The following is an 18,761-nucleotide window of genomic DNA, read 5'->3' as shown; positions in this document are numbered from 1 at the left end:
AAAAGACCTTTTGAAAATACAGCATTTATTGTGGTTTTAAATTAATTTTAAACAATTATGATTTTCCTAAGATAAGAATTTGAATAGATTTTATTGGGTGAATTAATTTATTTTGAATTCTTTTTTGAATGTTAATAAAACCTTATTAGGAAAGAGCATTTTATGTTGTCAATATTAAATCTAAAAGTATGATTTTCCTTAAGATAATCAAATCATTATCATTTATATCGCTAACCACTCCCAACCCTTTCTAAACACTTTCCTTAAGCAAAAACACAAACCCTTCTATTTGCCAATCAAATTAGTGAAATCACTTTGAAGAAATGTTGACTGTCTGTTGACAAACAAAGATCTTTTCAAAGATCTTTACTGCGATGCTCATTAATGAGACATTTTTCTTCGCTGAATAGATTTCATTTCGTTTCACCTCGCGAATCTACTGAGTAAACATTTCAAGGCGATGCTTTAGCACCTTCACAACGATTTGCTTTTGCGAGATAATTGTGAAACTTTCTCAAAGAATTGTGAATGGCCAAAGAGTTGGCCACAAAAATAAATTAGCACTTGAAGATGTCGAAAAAGTACAAAGAAGATCTACAAATTAGCAAGAGCAAGTCGCATTCCCCCCACTTAATGGTGAAGTGCGTAACATAATTATAAATTGTATATAACCAGCAAGGGATTTTGCAAGGTTAAATGCGGGTATTATAAGGATTTTATTTTGCATTTAAGTTACCTCTTGCATTCAAGTGTGTGTTCCTCTTCAGACAACTGAAAACTGTTGGCAAATAATTTCCCTCTGCAGTTAACCCACCGTAACCCCATTAACCCACAAAACCACCCCCTTGAAACTCTATTCATTATTCTGGGCACGAATTCAACATGAGTTTGTTGCTCGGATATCTGGGCGTCGTGCTCTAGTCCTAGATAAGGACCCTCTTTCAGGCCCACATTCCCTTTTGGCGTATTTACTTTATTACAATGTGTGACCCCAGTGAAAACGCGACAGGATTCGTTTATGGGTCGCCAGTAGGCTATTCATAACTATTAAGGCAAGTGTTGGGTTTAAAAAACTACGAGATTTAGGGAAAAACCAAAAAACTTAAATTAAATTATATGCCTTATATTTATTAAATAAAATAAAGCCTTGAAAGTGCAGCAATATTTAATTACTAAGTAAATATTTACTTGAAGCAAACATTTATTTTATAATTATTTAGTAGGCATACTGTTTGCTTAAAATTATTTTCAGTGGCTAAAAAAAATTATTTAATAAATTAAAAGCTGAAATAAGCTTCAAAACTTAATTATAACTCATAAATAGTTATTTTTTAAATATATATCATAGTCAGATATAAATATAGACTTTCTTAAAATACAATTTAATCTTACAATTTTAAATTAAAAACGAATATTGCATACAAAAACTTTACACAAATAAAATCTGAAATACATTTTAGATTTCTGATTTTCACCAATTTCACTGCGTCAATAAGCAATGTACTTTTTAGTTTGCGAAAGCTCTTGCGCAACGGAATTTCCATCTGCAGTTTTTGGTCCAGGACATAAATAACGTATACGCCGCATTGGCCAGCAACCTCATATTTCCCTCTCTCTTTCTCCACCGGCGCCACTATCTCCCATTCATCCGCCCGCTGTTCTCCCATTTCCAGGCATATTCCTTCAGTCATTTATCGTTTTCCATGGCGTTGACACTTTCACTTGTTTCACACAATAAACTGGAAACCACAACAAGACAGAAACGAAACAAGGAAAATAAAAAAAAACCAAAATGAACCATTGACAAGTCAATTTCTGTATGGGTCTCCGCCCAACTTGAAGCTTGTTATGGCCTGTCAAATTTATTAGTTTCAATATAATTTGACAACGGGAAAATCTGTACCTAGTTTGGCCCCAAAGGCATGGACATTTATCAACGATTTTGACCTCTTCTCGACTTGGTTTTGTTTTTCTGCCCATTTTCTGTACGTTTTTTATGTTTTAAATGTTGCCTCTTAGCATCAAATTTATGTTTATTGCACGCCGGCCTTGGCCAGAAATTATCATAAATTGCACTGTCATTACAGCAGCAACAACAACAAAAATTGAAGCAAAATGGCACCATAAACATGAAAATACTGTTATTCAGCGTAATTGCGGCTTACTTTGGTTCATTTTCGGTTCACGACAGTTCATCGCTGGATCAGCGCAGTTCATTTTCAGTTCACTCCAGTTCATTTCACTGTTATTCAGTGAAATTTTGCTTTCATCTTCCAGCGGCGATGGTAAAAACAAAAGTGTAGCGAAAAAAAAAGAGCAAAAGTGAAGTGCGAGTCTGTCCAATTGCTCCGCTTTGTATTTTTCAGCTATTTTCACTGCCTTCGCATCTTCTTTTTATTAGTTCGCTGTTACATTTTTGTAATCTTTTTGATGTCTTCATTGTGCGAGCGAGCGAGCCTTTTTTTATTGGGTTATTATTTTTACGTTACTGATGAACTTAATTAACATTTGGCACGACTTTCAATGTCAATGGCAATGGCAATCTCACATTGCTCCGCCGCACAAATGCCAGCAAATTAGTTAATTTCTTTGATCGCCAGATAAAAGAAATACTTTGCACTAATGATCAGACATAAGTGCGGCAAATGATGAGAGAGTAGCGCTGGTTGAAGAAAGTGATTTTGGACATGCAGATACAAAATGCAGTAGCAGTAATAACTTAAAGAAATGAAAGATAAATCAATATTAGAAAATTAGTAATTAGTCTCAAATGTAACAATACAGCGAAGCTTATTAAATGAATCACAATCATTAATTCAATTTCATTGTCTTTCACTCAATTTGTTCCCTTGCTCACTTCGTTCAATTTCAACTTACATCGATTTACACACTTACGCACTTCAGAACCAATTTAGAAACAGCTAGACAGACCGAAACATCCAACAACTCCCCCAACAAATGAACCCGAACACATTCCAAACTCTAAAATATCAACGTACATCTATACTTTACATTTAACAAGCACTCAAGTCGAACTGAAGCTTACGAGCACATGCACTTAAGTTTATTTGCTTGGGGACTGGACGGCAACCGAAATGAAATAAAAGAGTTGGGCTGATGGAGGGATATATATAAAATAAGGAGCCCAAAAATAGCAGAAATAGGGACATAACCCATTGGGAAACATCATTTTAACAATGCTACTCATCTTGAGCGGTAAAGTATGCGCATTTGTTTACAACTCACTTGGCTGGTCACACTTGACCCAGCAGGCCACCTTCTCCAACCCAAAATGCCATATCCATCTGCCATGCATCTTTTTCGATGCCAGTGACACTTGAAGATACACGAGAGTCGCTTCAGTTTGAGTTCACCCTCTCAAGAGATTTCACTCAACGGACAGCATAATTTATTTGCTATTTTCGTTGATGCCTCCTCTACAGTTTTATATTGATTAGTTGTCATTGATGCTTCATGCTTGATGCTGACCTTGGAACCGTCTGCTGAGCCAATCGATAAAATATTTGAAACTCACGTATTAAGCACTTCCTCGAAACTATTTTTGGTACAGTGTGCAACGAAACTTTAACTTAATTTAAGCTTAAAACCTAAAAATCAAGATGATTTGATAAACTTTTGCACATGGTCCGGTTATTTCGACAAGCCATTATACCTTGTTTGTTTTTGGCTTAAAAAATAAGTTAAGGTTAAATTGTTTCCCTTTATTGATTTGTTAACTGTTTAGTTATATTTTGTCAAATTTTAAAATAAATTTAGCTTGCTTGACTAAAAATCTGGAATTTCAAATCATACAGATTTAAGCAATGTCCGATTATTTCGATTTTTGTTTCGATTAAAAAATTGTAATTTTTCCCTTTTATTTATGTTAGCTATTGCAAATGGAAAGATTTTTTTAATAAACAAGAGGATCCATTCGTAGATTTGGTATTGTTAGGAAAATTATTATTTTTGAATTGAAATAAGAGCTATCCACATTCTTTATTACGTTGTACAATTATTGTTTTTCAATATTGTGGAAATTTTTCAAAACTTGGGAATAAGCCTTAAAATTGCGAAACGAACTGTATTTACCTATTTCTTGTGATCTACCCACATCATTTCGGTTCGTCATCGAAAATGACCAGCATCACAACCATCTTATTTATAAGCATTAACATCGCATACCGGAATACTTTGGCCCTCTGGTCAACTTTTAAATCGGTTTTTGCGGCTTAATTAAATATGTGTTTTTTTTCTGTCAGTTTGGGGTACGTTTTACGCTTCATTGTAGATGTTTTTGCCATAAGCATATATTTTTTGTTTGTTTGCGACTTGCTCAACTCTTCGACATTAAAAGTTTCTGCGATTGCTTGGCAAGTTTTTCCTCCCTCTATTTTTCTTTATTAGAACTCGATGAGTTCCGATTGGGAAAGAAAACTTCGTCGGTTGTGTTGCACAAACAGGAAATCGAATGCCGGAATGTCGATTCGAATGCTGGTAAACATAAACAGTCTGTTATGATTATTTATCAATGCCTGATTTGTATTGTAATGTTTTGCTGCGGGTTTTTGGGAGCCGGTCGGTTTGATGCTCTGTTTATTTATAGACAGATGATTATGATTGTGATATGCATAATTTGGCAAGAAACTGGTTAAATGACGGAAATCGGACATCAAACAGTCATTGGGTCTTAATGTCTAAAGCCATCGACATGGTTTAACCATATATAGACTGAGATTTGAAATTCGAACTGTATTGTCGGAGAACATTAGGTTTTTATGATTGCTGCTGGTTGTTTACTTTACTGTTATTTATTAGATTAATTCAGGAAAGGTTTTATTTGCATAAACTTTTACTTTTACATGGGCTAGATTATTTGAGTCAAGTTTTAAATGGGTCTTGAAAATAGCTCTCTATATTTTACGTTTTGTGTGTCTTTACAGAAACATAGGGTATGATTGCACACCTAATTTAATGCATAAAAATAAATATAATATTTTGTAAATGCGCAATGACACTTTGTGATTATTTCCCTACTTCATTGTGACTAATTTTGTTGATTGTGCTTATTATTTTAACAACTTCCATATTCATAAGGCATAATTCCTCAAAGGACTTAATTAGAGCAAACTACAACATAAATATATGCACGTATTCCATTTCGGACAATGCCACACAACGAAAATAATATATCTTCTGTCACATGCATTATATCAATATAAATCATCTTCGGCTGTCCATGGACCGACAAACAAATCTCTTAATGTATACAAATCATATTTTCCAATTCTGGTGTAACCTTCGTTCGCCATCTCTACAACCAAAATAAACCATTTCCCTCGATCCCAATGGCATCGCCCAATTCACGTAGCAAATCACTTTACAACTGTCAGACAAACAATGCCAAAAACTGATGGCCATGCGAAGGTTGAAAAGGGGCAACACGGGCCAAAGGGGGCGTGGCAGTTAAGTTGAAAGATATCCTTCACCGAATCCTGTCCAGGCATTTGACTTTATCACGCAAATTGATTGCTTTGACCCGAAACTATTGACGAAATTTGATTGATAACTTATTAAGTTGCCCATTGTCTGTCTATCCGTATGGGCGTGTCCCGCCCCTATCTAATTTTTGCATGCTGGCAAAAGTTTTGTGTGTGTGTGTGCTTTTTGCTCTTTTTTGAGTCACGCATGAGTGAATGGCTAATAAAGATAAATACACAAGTTGCCAGCTGGAAGACTTCCCCCAAAATTTCTTTCCTCTTTATCTGCACATGCCCAGCAGACAAAGATTTAAATCCACGAATATATCACTTCACATAAAAATATAAAATAACAAAAATTCAAGTTTGCTCGTTTTTTTTCTTTAAAAAACCGCCCAAAGGCCAGATAACATACCAAAGATGAGGAGCCAGAGGCCCAAGATATTATTGGCAAGACCTGAACAAAAAAAAAAAAGAATATAAAAAAACATCAGCACCAACAACAAAAAATGCTAATTCAAAACAAGCAGATTTTGCGGTTTATGCAAATGTCTCTTAGAACAGAAAAATACCCAAACAAGTCATAACAGCCAAAGCACCAGCCACAAAGATTCCTCTCGTTTGTATATCTTTGTGTTGAAAGTACAAAAATAAATAAAGATTTAATGTGTCTCTGAGTAGAAGTGTAAGGCAACCAAAAGTAAATTACAAAGTTACATAAAACAAGAGGTCATTTCCTAAAACTAATAATATGAAAGTTTCATTCTTTTGCATTTAATTGAAGATTATATCAGCATACTCATCATAAATCATCTGACAATCCTTTGTTTAGGTAAGAATTTATATAAATATATATATTTATGTATAGGACAAAAAACAAAACAAGAGAAACCTATTTGTTGCTCAGCTGCGTCAAACTGTGCAGTTCAAGGCTATTTCGTCTTAGCCCCAAGTCATTTTACTTTGGGCCAGAAAAAGTTGAAAATAGCTGGCAAGATAAAGCCGAAAATGCCTTTCTTTTCAACTACGACTTGTATGTCAGCTATTTTTTCTTTTTTTTTCTTGGTCCTCTTATGTTTATTTAACACACTCGCATACACACGCACATAGAAAAGCCAAAATGAGTTTGCCCCAAGAGCAATAATTCATTTTGACTTCCATTCTCGGCTGATTCTGATGGAAAACCTTTCTCCTCGTTCTATCGCCTCCAAATTGAATTTCAACTTAAACATCATTTGGCTATTTTGAAATGGAAACGATTTCGCATATGTGAGTTTGTGAGTGTTTGTGTTTGCTTGTGTAAGCTGCCCTGCTGAGCTGCGATATTGATTACATTTTTTTACCATCCAACATTGAATTTTTGTTCATTAGATTGGTTTGATTTATCCTTGGGTCTTTGCTTTTATTTAACTTTTGGTTGTTTTTTTTGAGCATTAAATGTTTTTAGCATTAAAAAACTAATTTTTACATGTTTACCTCAATCATTTTCATTGTAGAAAAAAATATTGAGCCAGGTAATATTCATGAAAATATATGTTAAATTACGGCTAATAGTAAAATTTAGTAAGATATAATTTTCAAATTGAATTATTTTTATTTTGCCTTATGTTTCATCAAAATTCAATGTTATATCGCAATAATCCATTAATGATATCTTTTTACATCCCCTCTTAAAACATATTTTGTATACTTCCGTGACCACTTTGCAGCAAACTTTTTCATTACAAATTTTTGTCATCTTTTTTTTTTACTTTTGGTGGACCACAAACACTTTGCACAAATTATTTGTCTTTTACTTTTTTATTTGTTTATCACCATTTAGCTACACAAAACTTTTCTATCGAGCTTTGTGTAGAAATGCCGGAATTTTGTCGCAAAACTTGTTCCTCCCTTTTTATTTTTTGATTTTGAGGGAAAAGGGCGAAAAACCGCAGAATGGAAATGCGGGTTTCTCAGCCGCACATGCAATAAATAATTGCCATGCACAAGTAAAGTTTTTCGCCTTTTTTCGCCATGGCAAATCAAAAAGTTACCATTACCCACTATTAATATTAATCACGGCATATATATTCTTTTCTTTTTAGGTGAGTCTGCAAAGTTTTAAAGCCTTGGGAATATTTGCGCAGAGATAACAGAGTGCCGCAATCGAAGTTGGTTATGGGGTAAGTGAGACGTGGAAATTGGCTCAACAATTTGGCTCAAGCTCAACACTTTCCTCGGCACACCACCCGATTTCCCGCCCACTCCAAGGGTGACCTTCGAAGAGCGACAACAATGGCGCATCTTCTTCCCATGTGTCTGGGTCTCTACTTGGTTTTTTTTTTGGGTCATTTCCGCGATTTGCTTTTTGGCTTTTGCTCTTGCTTTCCACGAGATGTCGAGATCGAGAGACTTCCGTCTTAGCCTTGCACTCAGACCCCAATTTGAAGTGTTTACTGTTTACACTCGTTTTCGTTTAAATTTGCATTTTAATTTATTTGCCCGATGTCTTTGTTTTCCTCTCTGTTTGCTTCTTTTCCTTTTCTGGCCATCTGCGGTATCCATTGCACAATTCATGGAGTTGCAGTTGACGTTATTGCCGCTTTTGCCTAAGTCGCCTGTCATCGATGCACAAAGAAAAGTTTATGATAATTTTCATAACTATTTTCAATGATTTTTTTTTCTACAAAGGGTTAGACTTGCTTTGAAAGTAAATAAAAGCGCATTGTGACCTTGCATCATGCTTTCCGTCGCTGTATAAGCTCACACTACACTAATAGCTTACACTTATATTTTTAAAGACATTATTTCTTTTTCTCTGTGCAATGTTTCTGTTGCACTTAGTTATTTCAATAGCTTTTATTGCTGACGTTTTGCCAACTTAGTCCGTTTCTGTTTATATTTGGCCTTTTTTCGCCTTCCGGCTTCGCCCGTTTTACTTGCAATTTATGCACTGACCTGTTTCCATTACATTTTCGCTGCTGTTGTCTCTCTTTCACATTGCCGGCTCTAATTAATTTGAGCGTTCACTTATGTGGCTTTAATGCCGAGCACTTGTTTTTACCTTTTTAGTAACTACATAACATCAATGAAAGTTGTTTGCTGCAGTTTATTTAGTTTAACAAAAAAATTCTAAACACGTATGCTAATGTGTACTACTTTTTAAATTAATATTAAATGCTGACTTTTTTGTGTACATATTTGTATGGTTAATATAATATATATATTAAGTTTGCAAATGTGTTTATATACCTTGAAATTCAGCATTTAAAATTGTTTTTTGTTTAAATCATAGTAATGATGTTTAAGTATTCTCTATTCAATTATTCATGTTCAATGTGTAAATGGCATCTCCCTAATATGCTGAATAATTTATATATTTATGTCGAAGGAAGTTCGCCATTGTAGTTAACATATGAACAAGGGTAACTGACATTTGTGCCATATTTACGGTTCCCTTTTTTCCATATTCCGGCTGATGGCCTTCGGAATTTATTTATATATTTATTCCTGTCATGTTTTGCAGCTTTTTGCTTGTTTCAATTTATGGCAAATTTATGCATTTAATCGTTAGCCTATTAAAACGAGCCCTGACAGTACATTCAAGTCATTCGTTTTAAACCCACAATCAGGAGCAGAAATAAGCTCACACCCCAAACAGAGGACAATAAAAAATGTTTATCAATCGCTGCCACATACACGCTTCGAGTGCTGCAACGCGATGCCAAATTTAAATGAGCCGCAAAACGAAAATAAATATATTAAAATATATTTCCGTGAATTTGCACTACACGCTATAGCTGTAGGTAACTACGTCAATTAAAATCTCACAGTAAAAAAGTGCAATCAATGGTAATTTCAAAGTGTCGCACACAGCCATCGAAACTTGAAAATTAATGCTCTTGGCCAAAAGGTCCATTAACATAAATCGCTTACAGTCAACATATTTTATTTAATTCTCTTGAATGAATATTAAAGTGCAGTGTATCTTGTGTGTTCTGAGATTAAAATATGTGGATATGGGATATGTGGATATTGCATATTGTGCATATTAATTGTTTTTACAGGGGAAGGGGATTAATGTTTTAAATGTGTAAGAGTTTCGTAAACTGTCATTGATAGGACCACTTGTAATTTTTAATTAATGTGGATTTAAATCAGCTTTAGAAATAGTTTTCAAAAAAGTCAAACCAGTCTTTTGCGATTTGGCTAAAACTCACTCTAGAATTGTTTTACTAATTAAAAATATAAACCATGCTGATATCATTAACGAAATTCTTAACTACTGTAACACCCAGTTATATATTTTTATCCGTCAAAAGCAGGTTTCTTGTTATTAGATGGTAGTAGTTTGTGGATTGACTATTCGTTCTATCGTTATTAACACAGCTTAATCTTTAATTTTGTCAGGCTATCGTGTATAACAATGAGATAGTTATTGTGTAGTTATGGATATAAAATGTTTAAGAGCAGTTTAATTTTTCTGCATTGATTATCCATTTTTTTGTTTCCATAACACTCCATCGTCTTAAATTTTGTTAAGTTATTATGTGTAACAATGAGATAAATACTGTCTTCAGTTTGAGGATATATGAAATTATACCCATCCAGTGTTTTTCTTGGAGAGCACGACCTTCTGCATGTGTTCATCGGCGGTGTGGGTGGTGTGACTTCCGCCCGCATGCCGCGGAGTGCACTTCACCATGGGAACGCCAGAGGATCCTTTGGTCCAGGCACTTGTCGAGTGCGGGAACTCGTCCTTGCGATAGTATCCCATAATGCCGGACTTGCGGATCTGGCCCAGTTCGTAGGTGACAATGGGGCCCAGGCCAGCGGAACCCTTGGCATTCGGCAGGGATGGCACCTTGGATCGTTCCACTGTTCGCATCACACAGGTGGTGTCGCAGGCCAGACAGGCCAAATCCTGCATGACCTTGACCCTGCCCGCAGCTGCGGCACAATCGTCATTGGTCATCTCCATATACCTTTGCAATGCCTCGGCTATCATTTGCACTCTCCTCTCGATCATTTCCCTAAAGTCCTTGAGACTCAGCTCCAGGGCATCAATGCCCAAGGTCATACGCAGATTGTCGATAATCTGCAGGACATTCTTCTCGTTCAAACTCACTATATGACGCACTTCGCAGAACATCTGCTCCAATCTAGCCTTATATTCCTCGAGTTGCTCCAGCGACACTTTGGTGGCCAGCTGCTGGAAGTCCACCTTTTCGGCTAGTAAAAGTTCAACCTCAGTCTTGTCAATCTTCACCTCATCCAAGTGGGCAGCAGACTTTTTCAACACTTGTATTTGATTTACACACTCATTAAGACGTGTCATCATACTGCTAGTTGCCTCCTTGTTACTGGCCATATAAAGCTTTATTTCGCGCACTGTTTCGGACAGATCCTTCATCATGTCCATGAGTCTTTGGGAGTCCTGCTTCATGAGTGCTGCTGCCAATTCATTGACTTTGTTGGTCAAACCACAAAATTGGGACTTCAAATCCAGTAACTCGTTAAGCATTTTTTCGGGGGTATAACAAAGTTGCTGTTCCAGGCCCAATTCCTCTTCCTCCTCGGGTTTCTCCACTTCGGTGGGCGCAGAGGACTCCTCGGCAACCACTTCCTCCAGGGAAAGCTCCTCTCCTTCGACTTCAACGATTTCGCCACTGGACCAACTAACTGAAACCTCATCGCCTGTGGTTCCCATCAGCACCCTCAATTGTTTGGCTATGTCACGCAGTACTTTTATCCTCTGCGGATTCGGTTTGCGATCGATCAGCATGTGGGTCACATTGTTCACCTGCTCCATTGTGATTTTTAGCTGTCCAGTCAGATTGCTTACGAACTGTTGCATCTCTATGGTGGCCTGTTCCCTGTGCAATTCCATTTTGGACAAACGCCTTTCGAGACGCGTGAGATTGTTGGTCAGCGAACCATCTTGTCGTGCCTTGTCGCGAGTGGAGGATCGCGAGGACACCCTTGATGCCTGCGGACCAAGCTCCTCGATCTTGGCCTCCGGTGGCGTCTCTGAAGGCACCTTTGGGGTTTCTGCCCCGGCTGGGGGTGCCACCGGTTCCTCGGGTGCAGGTGTTGGCGCTGGGGTTGGTTCATGGGTGCGTACTACTTCTGGCGTGGCTGCGACAGCTCCTACGGGAGCAGGTTCCTCGGGGGCTGGTTCCTCTGGCGCCGCAGCTTCCTCGGGAGCCGCAGTTTCCTCTGCCGCAGGAGTCGCCGGAACAGTAGCCTCTTCTGCGGGCGGAGGTGGAGGGGGAGCTGCCTCCTCGGCTACAGCCTCACTTGCCGGCTCAGCGGCTGCTCCTTCCTCAGCATCCGCACCAGCAAACAGGCGGAACTTGGAGGTGTTTCCCAAAGTCACTTAAAACAAAAATAAAAAAAAATTGGTTATAAGAAATCAATAATATTATGTATGTAGATGTACAACCAAAAAGCAAATGGTCATAGAAAATAAACTAAAGTTACATGAATATTAAGCTATTGGGTTTGAAAAGTTGTATATTAAGATAATTATAGAAATGAAATTACAAAGTATAGGGGCTATATTATTTAATATTGAATTAATTATTCTTTTAATTGATTTGAATTTAATAAAAAGTATAATAATTTGTCGTGTTAACATGATAAATTCTTCACAAGCTAGTAAAAGTAATCTGGACATATTATTTTCAAACGATGCTTGGGAAATTACTATAAAAAGTGCAACCCTGAAGCTTTGCAATATGCAAATTCTCCTTTCTACTCACATAAACTGCTTTGCATGCGGACATTGGCCACCATGTAGTCCTCTTGTTCGACGACCTCACCTAGGACCTCCAATCGCTGGGCAAAACACGTGAGCAGCACATGCAAAGCGTAAAAGTTGACATGTCCCGATTCCGGGGAACCAATGGCCACGTCAATTAGTTCCTTGTACGTAAACGTCATTTTATTGAAAGGATGTCAGTTGTTTAAAAGTGCTCGAATTTAGTGGCAGTTTCACCTGACAAATGTGGACCAATACCGAAAAATTGTTAGTAAACAAAATGTGAACCGAACCGAACGAGGTTGTCAAATTGAATAAAAAAGTATATAAAGAGTTGATTGAAAAGTCAGAGCCTTTGGTTTTTTGGGGTGTTAGACTTAGGAGTTTACTGGGAAATATGACATTCTATTGCTTATTTAAATAATTGACACTAAAATCTACTTTTAAAATTGTTTTAAAACAACTGGAATTCAATTTTCTTTGTCATCCTCAATTTATTAAATAAAATGTTATGGAAGCCATTAAGGTGAGCCAAAATCACTTGAATATTAAAGAAAATGTTATTAATTATGGTCGCTTAAATTGGGTTACTCAAACTCGCATTAAATCTGCAGAAACGATTAAAAATATGCATTTTCAGGTCGGTGTGGGTAAATACGAAGTGCTTTTACTCAAGCTCCGTTTCCGTGGCTGCGAAAAAATGCTTCACAGCTATTAGGGCTTTATTAATTTTTACACCATTTTGTGTTTAATATTGGTTGCCCTGGCAGTTATTATGATTGCGTTCATTTAATGAACATCATCAACACGGTTAAGTTTAATTTTATGAAACTGCTTGCTGTTGTTTTTCTTTTATGCTTGTTTTTATATTTTTCTGTTTTTCTTCTTTGTTGTGAAACAACTGAGATGCAAAATGACTGGCTTTTCGTGGGGTAAGATGATGCAATTAAGACGAATCGACGAGAAGTGGGTTAGCCTTGAGCAGTCAGCCACGACAATATCTTCCCAATTCGATTGAGACATTTGACCAAAATTAGTGTTTCAATTAGTGGTAAGAAAACTGCCAGATTTATGGCCCCAAAACCAGAACATTTCGGTTGGCTTTTCGAGAGCTGCCAAAAATACTACAGAATATCCCATTTGTCATGTCTGCAACGCAATCCAATCGACAGCCCTCAAATGGGTAGGTACTCGAATGTTTGTGGCCTCGTAAAATCTAATTTAAATGCAAACGCAAATGTCAAAAATTGTGGAATTAAAAATCACATACGGTTTGATTCAGTCAGGCAGCCCACACATTCCAGCATCCAGTTTAACTATTCCTCGGGAGGGAGTGTAGTAACAGTAGCTAGCGGTAGACAGGGCGTATACGCAACTGTCACATCGCGTATACGCAATCAGTCGGCAGTCAGTCAACAGAATGCCACATATTGGTAAAAATTCACACGGATAGTAAAGTCTACAAACAAATAAAGAAGAAAGTAAGAAGAAAAAACTGGAAAAGAGACGCCAATAAGGAATACTCTTTAATAAATGTAAAAATAAATATACTTTTCATGCAACCGACGGAACAATTCATTTTTTTTTCGCATAAAAACCTATATATATATATTTTAAGATAAGTCTTATTAATTTAATATTTATTCAATGCACCCGTTTTGCCAGTAGGGTATCTTAAAAAAATCGAAATCACTGGTTATCTGCGAGATGCGTTTCAAAGGTTTTTACATCAAATGTCAACTATGTTGATTGAACTGCCTGAAAGCTGTACACACCCCATTGAAAAACGCCCCATCAACACACATATGTATATATATTTACCCATTTGTGTGGCCATCAAAAATAACACATTTTTTACCAATGGCAAGCTAATTTCATCAATATCAAATGCTGAGCCAAATATTGAAAAATATTAAAAAGTGTCAGGTTTTTGCATTCATCAGATTATAAGCTTCATGCTGTCCGACAACCGGTTTAAAGTTGAGAAGTTATAAATACATTTTTTGGGAGAATAGCTCGTGGTTACTGCAAATATTTCATTACAAATTGAAATTCGTAAAGTTTCATTTATATGCCATGCTCAGGATCGTATGTTTAAAATAGCAGTATGTATACAAGTATCTTTAATTTATTCAGGCGACAGGAGGGCAGCCAAAACTGCAGCTCAGGTCGCAAATAAAAATAGTTGGCAAAAAAGTCCAGACAGACACACACACATAAGCATTTTTGCAGGAAACGGAAACGGAAATATGCGCAATTTCTCAACAAGACAATGTCTGGCAGCTAAAACAAAAAGAGCTCGAACAGGAACTTCTACTTGTCATTTTCATTTCTTCAACTTTCAACAGAAACTGCTGAAGTTTCCCCTCACTGTTTGAGTTTGCCTCAAAATGTTTCTTTGTCTTGAGCGTATTTTTAATATCAAACAGGATTTGGCAAATGGAAAGTAAGTCATAGGGAAACTTTATATAATTATGCAAGTGTCTGATAAAGCCAAAGCTGGAAGTGTGTGCGAACGATTTATGCATAATTAAAACTTGATTATGCGGTTTTTGAGCCTGTATTGTTTGGCAGAGTTCCTTTATACCTTTTTAAATGAGTTGCTAAACTAATTAACAATTTTAATATTATTTTAAAGTTGTAATCAAAGAAATATTTAAAAAGATTTATATATATATTTTCTGATAAGAATCTTCAATTTTAATTTCATTTCAAAATTTTTGTTTTAAAAATATTTAAAATGATTTAAATATTTATTTAAGTTACCAAAATAGTTATTTTCTTTTAAACGTCAATTATAGGGACAGTATTATTGAAAATCACAGATTGGGATTTTAAATCTTATTGCCTTTTTAAATTTTCAATTCTGGGTATATTTAAAACGAATTATATATTTATTCAAGCTACGAAAATATTGGCTTTCCTTTCACTTCATTTAAACTAGAAATGTATGGACAGTCTTTTTGTGAACCACACTCAATTGTTTGCCCTTCCACTTGAGCAAATTAATTTAATTTGTCAATTGCATTTTCCTAGGGTTTATGATTTTCTGCTTCTGTCAGCTGAGTAGAATTTGGCCATTCAAACATTGTGTGCAATAAATAAATTGAACACCATATCTTGTCAATTATTGTGCAGCGATGACTTCTTCGGCAAAGAGATGCACAATTAGAGATGATTTGCTTGCATTTGCATTTGGCACTTGGGTCAAGCGCACAATGAAGAAGTTAATTCCTCTGAGCTGACTTTGTGATTTCTTCTTTTTCATCTTTCGTTTCAATGGGTCGCAAAGTCAAGTCAAACGCTTGACTTTCTGTTCACAGCAAGTAGCCAAAAGCAAGCGCAAACTCAAAGTTGGCTGGAAATCTCAGCTTGTGGCGAACAATGGCCGGCGATAAATGGCAAAGTCGGCAATAACATTAACCGTTAGGCAGGCCCTCCCCCTTTTTCCCACCCCCCATTCTGCTTCCTCTCTTTTTCTTCTTCTTTGAGCCAAAAACGCGGCAGTTGACCCAATTCGTATGGAAGCGCGTTCCCAGCCAACTCAACTCAACTCAACTCTTTCAACGGATCGGATTCGGATTCAATCGCAACAACAACGGCAATTCCATTTTGTCTCTGCTCCCATATTTGGAGCAAAAACACACAGTGAAACGCACAGAATGCCGGGGAGACAGTACACTGAGAAAAACATACTAGGAATTATTAGAAACAGAAAAATGCATTACCAATTTGATTATTTTTCCTAATGATATAACTCATGTTTTTAGCATATAGAACTTAAAGCTAATGATTACAAATAGAGATGACAGATGCATTCTGAAATCGATATATTTTTGTGATAACTGAAAGGTTATAATTTTTACCGATATTATTAATAATATTGATTATTTGGCTTGTTCATTGTATAGAAACAATAATTTTGATATGATATAAATAGCAATGTTTTTGTCGAAGTATCACAAGCCAAGTTTTAAGTATATGACTCTTATAACTTTAAAACCAATAATAATAATGTTTGATCAAGTTTTTTCTCTCTGTGTAGTATGCCATGCTGGCACTTATTCCACATTGTCTGTGCCCCTTCTCATTCCCTCGAACACTGTTTGTGCGGCAAGCCGCTGACGTAATTTACTTGAACATCGCCAAATGCATTTCCTATTAGAGATGGCCAAGTGCCTCTGGTAAATTCGCAGTAAGGTGCGTTCGTCGTTACGCAAAAACTTAAATGGCAAAACTGAAAATGGGTCAGTGATGGAACGAATTATTATGGAAGTGGGACATTCAACTATTATAGGCTTTGATGAATGGATGGACATATATTGACTTTATAACATAATGTTAAATTTCTTTTATTTATTAGGAAAATGTGTATTTTTGGAATTAATTTTATACCAATTTTGTTAATTAAAGGCTTCTAAAATGAATCGATTTTGTTTTGTAATTTATATTACTCACACAAAGCTATTTAAGAGCAAAGCATGTTAACTAAGTAGCCAAAAAAAAAACGACCGCATTAAATTTGACGCAAATGTTTGTGGGACCAAATGTTTTCACGGCCAACAGTGCGTATGTGTGTTTTTGTATAACCCAGTCTTATACGTCTACTCCGGTGGTTGCCCTTAGCTCTTCCAATTAAAGTTCCAATTTCGTTGACCAGCCACCACCACATTTTCCATTGAATTTTAGGGCCAAACAAATTCAGCTTTAACTTCTGCCTTTTGCTTGCCAATTTAATTAGCCAATAAAAATGAAAAAAGCCGCGCGTTGATGCGCACAGAAAAATCAACGGACACGCGTCGAATATTTTCCATAAATATTTTGTCTGTTCCGCTGGCACACATTTACCATATTTTTTATCATTAAAAAACAGAAAAAAAACGGAATGCCCGTCTTCGCGGGTAATTTATATTTATGCCACATCGGTCGGATGGTAGCGAAATTTACGGAGATTTCTTTGTGCCTCCGCGCTCGACACTTAAATTTATTTATGCTGATATGTGAGATTCGCTTCATCATCATTTCGCCCCTCGTCGTCTGAATCTGCCACTTAACACCTTTCTGGCAGCATCTGCCCTCTTCTGCCCGTCTTGTGCCACACCCAAGCCATGTTAATAAATGTCTGCCCCTGAGCCCTGAGCCCTCAGTCTTCAGACTTTAGCCACCAGCCACCACCAGCCATCTTTCCCGTACCATTTTCTCGGCAACCCACTGACAGATGAGTTGATCTGCGCAGCCCTAACTTCGTCTGCAGCGATATTACAAACTTTTTAAAGCTTTAAGTCGAGCGAACAATTCCCCTCCGAATTGCAAATATTTGCTTCAGGGGTGGGCAGGGCAAAAAAAAAAAAAAACAACCGAAACAAACAAACAAACAAGCGAACAAGGTTTACAAGACTCATATCAATAATCCCATTTTGGCAGATTTTCTGGTTTTCACTTGAGCAACTGGAAAAACGGTTAAGAAAAGTAATATTTTCCCGGCAGTCAAATCAAATTAACTTTGTTTTGCACAGAAACATTATTGAGCGGAAAATCTAAATCACACTTAAATTTGGGGATAATATATTTAAAAGCTAAAAAAATTGACATTTAAATAATGTTTATAAAAACATATTAAATTAAATGTATAATAAGATGTGATGTTACAAAAATAGGTTAGCCACCATAAAAATAAAAATCTATTAATAAATCTATCTATTAAATAATGTATGGCAAGATAAGAAAACACAAAATTAATTATGATCATAAATTTGAAATGTAACTGCTTGTTATTGAACATATAGTTTCTCCAATTAAATTTTCTTCATTTAAACAATGTATAATAAGATCCAAATTAACAAAACATAAATACAGAAACCTAAAAAAATACCACAAAAATTATATTAAACATAAATTTAAAAAGTTACTGCTATGTACCGATCATATGTTCTGAATGACTTATAATTTCTTGATTAATGTGTATTACTTATTTGATAGTCCCCCAGATAGGCAAATAACCAACAAATGATTTTATAAAAAATAAAACGATTAGTCCATCCACAATTAGCATATTAGTTAAGGTCACTTACTCAAGCGGATATTGCTTTCAAAATATTAGTAACTAATACATTTTTGTGCAAATGGCCAAACCCTGTTTAACATATAGCCATATAAAGAGATGATTTCATCGTAGCCACAAAAAATGTACGAAAACAAAAAGCGATGAAGGCGTCAATCAGCAGCCTCCACAAAAATTCCTTATTCAAGCATGCATCATTTTGTACATATATCCAATAGAAGGGGGCTAATTGCTGGCAAACAATTGCCATCTTCAATTACAATTATTTACCATCACTTTGCAGAAGAGCTCAAGTGCCAATAATCTAAGAGGGAATGGGTATAACTCAAGGGCAGGTGAACCACTTGAGTCGGAATCTGCCTACGAGCATTCATAATTTAAACTCATCTCCTTACTTATGCATACAACAATACAGCAACTGAAAATTTGTAATAAGCCGCTTAAGACGCGTGCTATCCCAGATTGCAGTTACAAATAT

At 36.1% G+C, this 18,761-nt stretch overlaps 2 protein-coding genes across 10 annotated transcripts in view; one reads left to right on the top strand and one right to left on the bottom strand.

Annotated features, from left to right (window-relative positions):
* Positions 1–18,761, top strand: part of LOC128262817 (leucine-rich repeat and fibronectin type-III domain-containing protein 2) — a 60,380-nt gene that overhangs the window by 22,548 nt on the left and 19,071 nt on the right. The gene's annotated exons all lie outside the window — the stretch shown is intronic.
* LOC128262819 (uncharacterized) lies at positions 9,388–12,618 on the bottom strand. The gene is made up of 2 exons (XM_052997358.1): positions 12,224–12,618; positions 9,388–11,837 (listed from the first exon to the last, which is right to left on the bottom strand). Exons 1-2 carry the CDS (start codon positions 12,402–12,404, stop codon positions 10,057–10,059), a joined length of 1,962 nt encoding a protein of 653 aa, XP_052853318.1. The 5' UTR covers positions 12,405–12,618; the 3' UTR covers positions 9,388–10,056.

The sequence above is a fragment of the Drosophila gunungcola genome, unplaced genomic scaffold (assembly GCF_025200985.1).
Source record: "Drosophila gunungcola strain Sukarami unplaced genomic scaffold, Dgunungcola_SK_2 000001F, whole genome shotgun sequence".
NCBI lineage: Eukaryota > Metazoa > Arthropoda > Insecta > Diptera > Drosophilidae > Drosophila > Drosophila gunungcola.
The sequence above is the reverse complement of the archived record's forward strand: the minus strand, read 5'-3'. Positions and strand labels throughout refer to the sequence as shown.

What these genes read in the sequence shown, in the direction of transcription:
- LOC128262819 (XM_052997358.1), bottom strand. Translation starts at nt 12,404, where the DNA reads ATGACGTTTACGTACAAGGAACTAATTGACGTGGCCATTGGTTCCCCG. An exon ending in CCGCATGCAAAGCAGTTTAT is followed by an intron (nt 11,838 to 12,223) that starts GTGAGTAGAAAG and finishes TTTTGTTTTAAG; the next exon opens with TGACTTTGGGAAACACCTCC.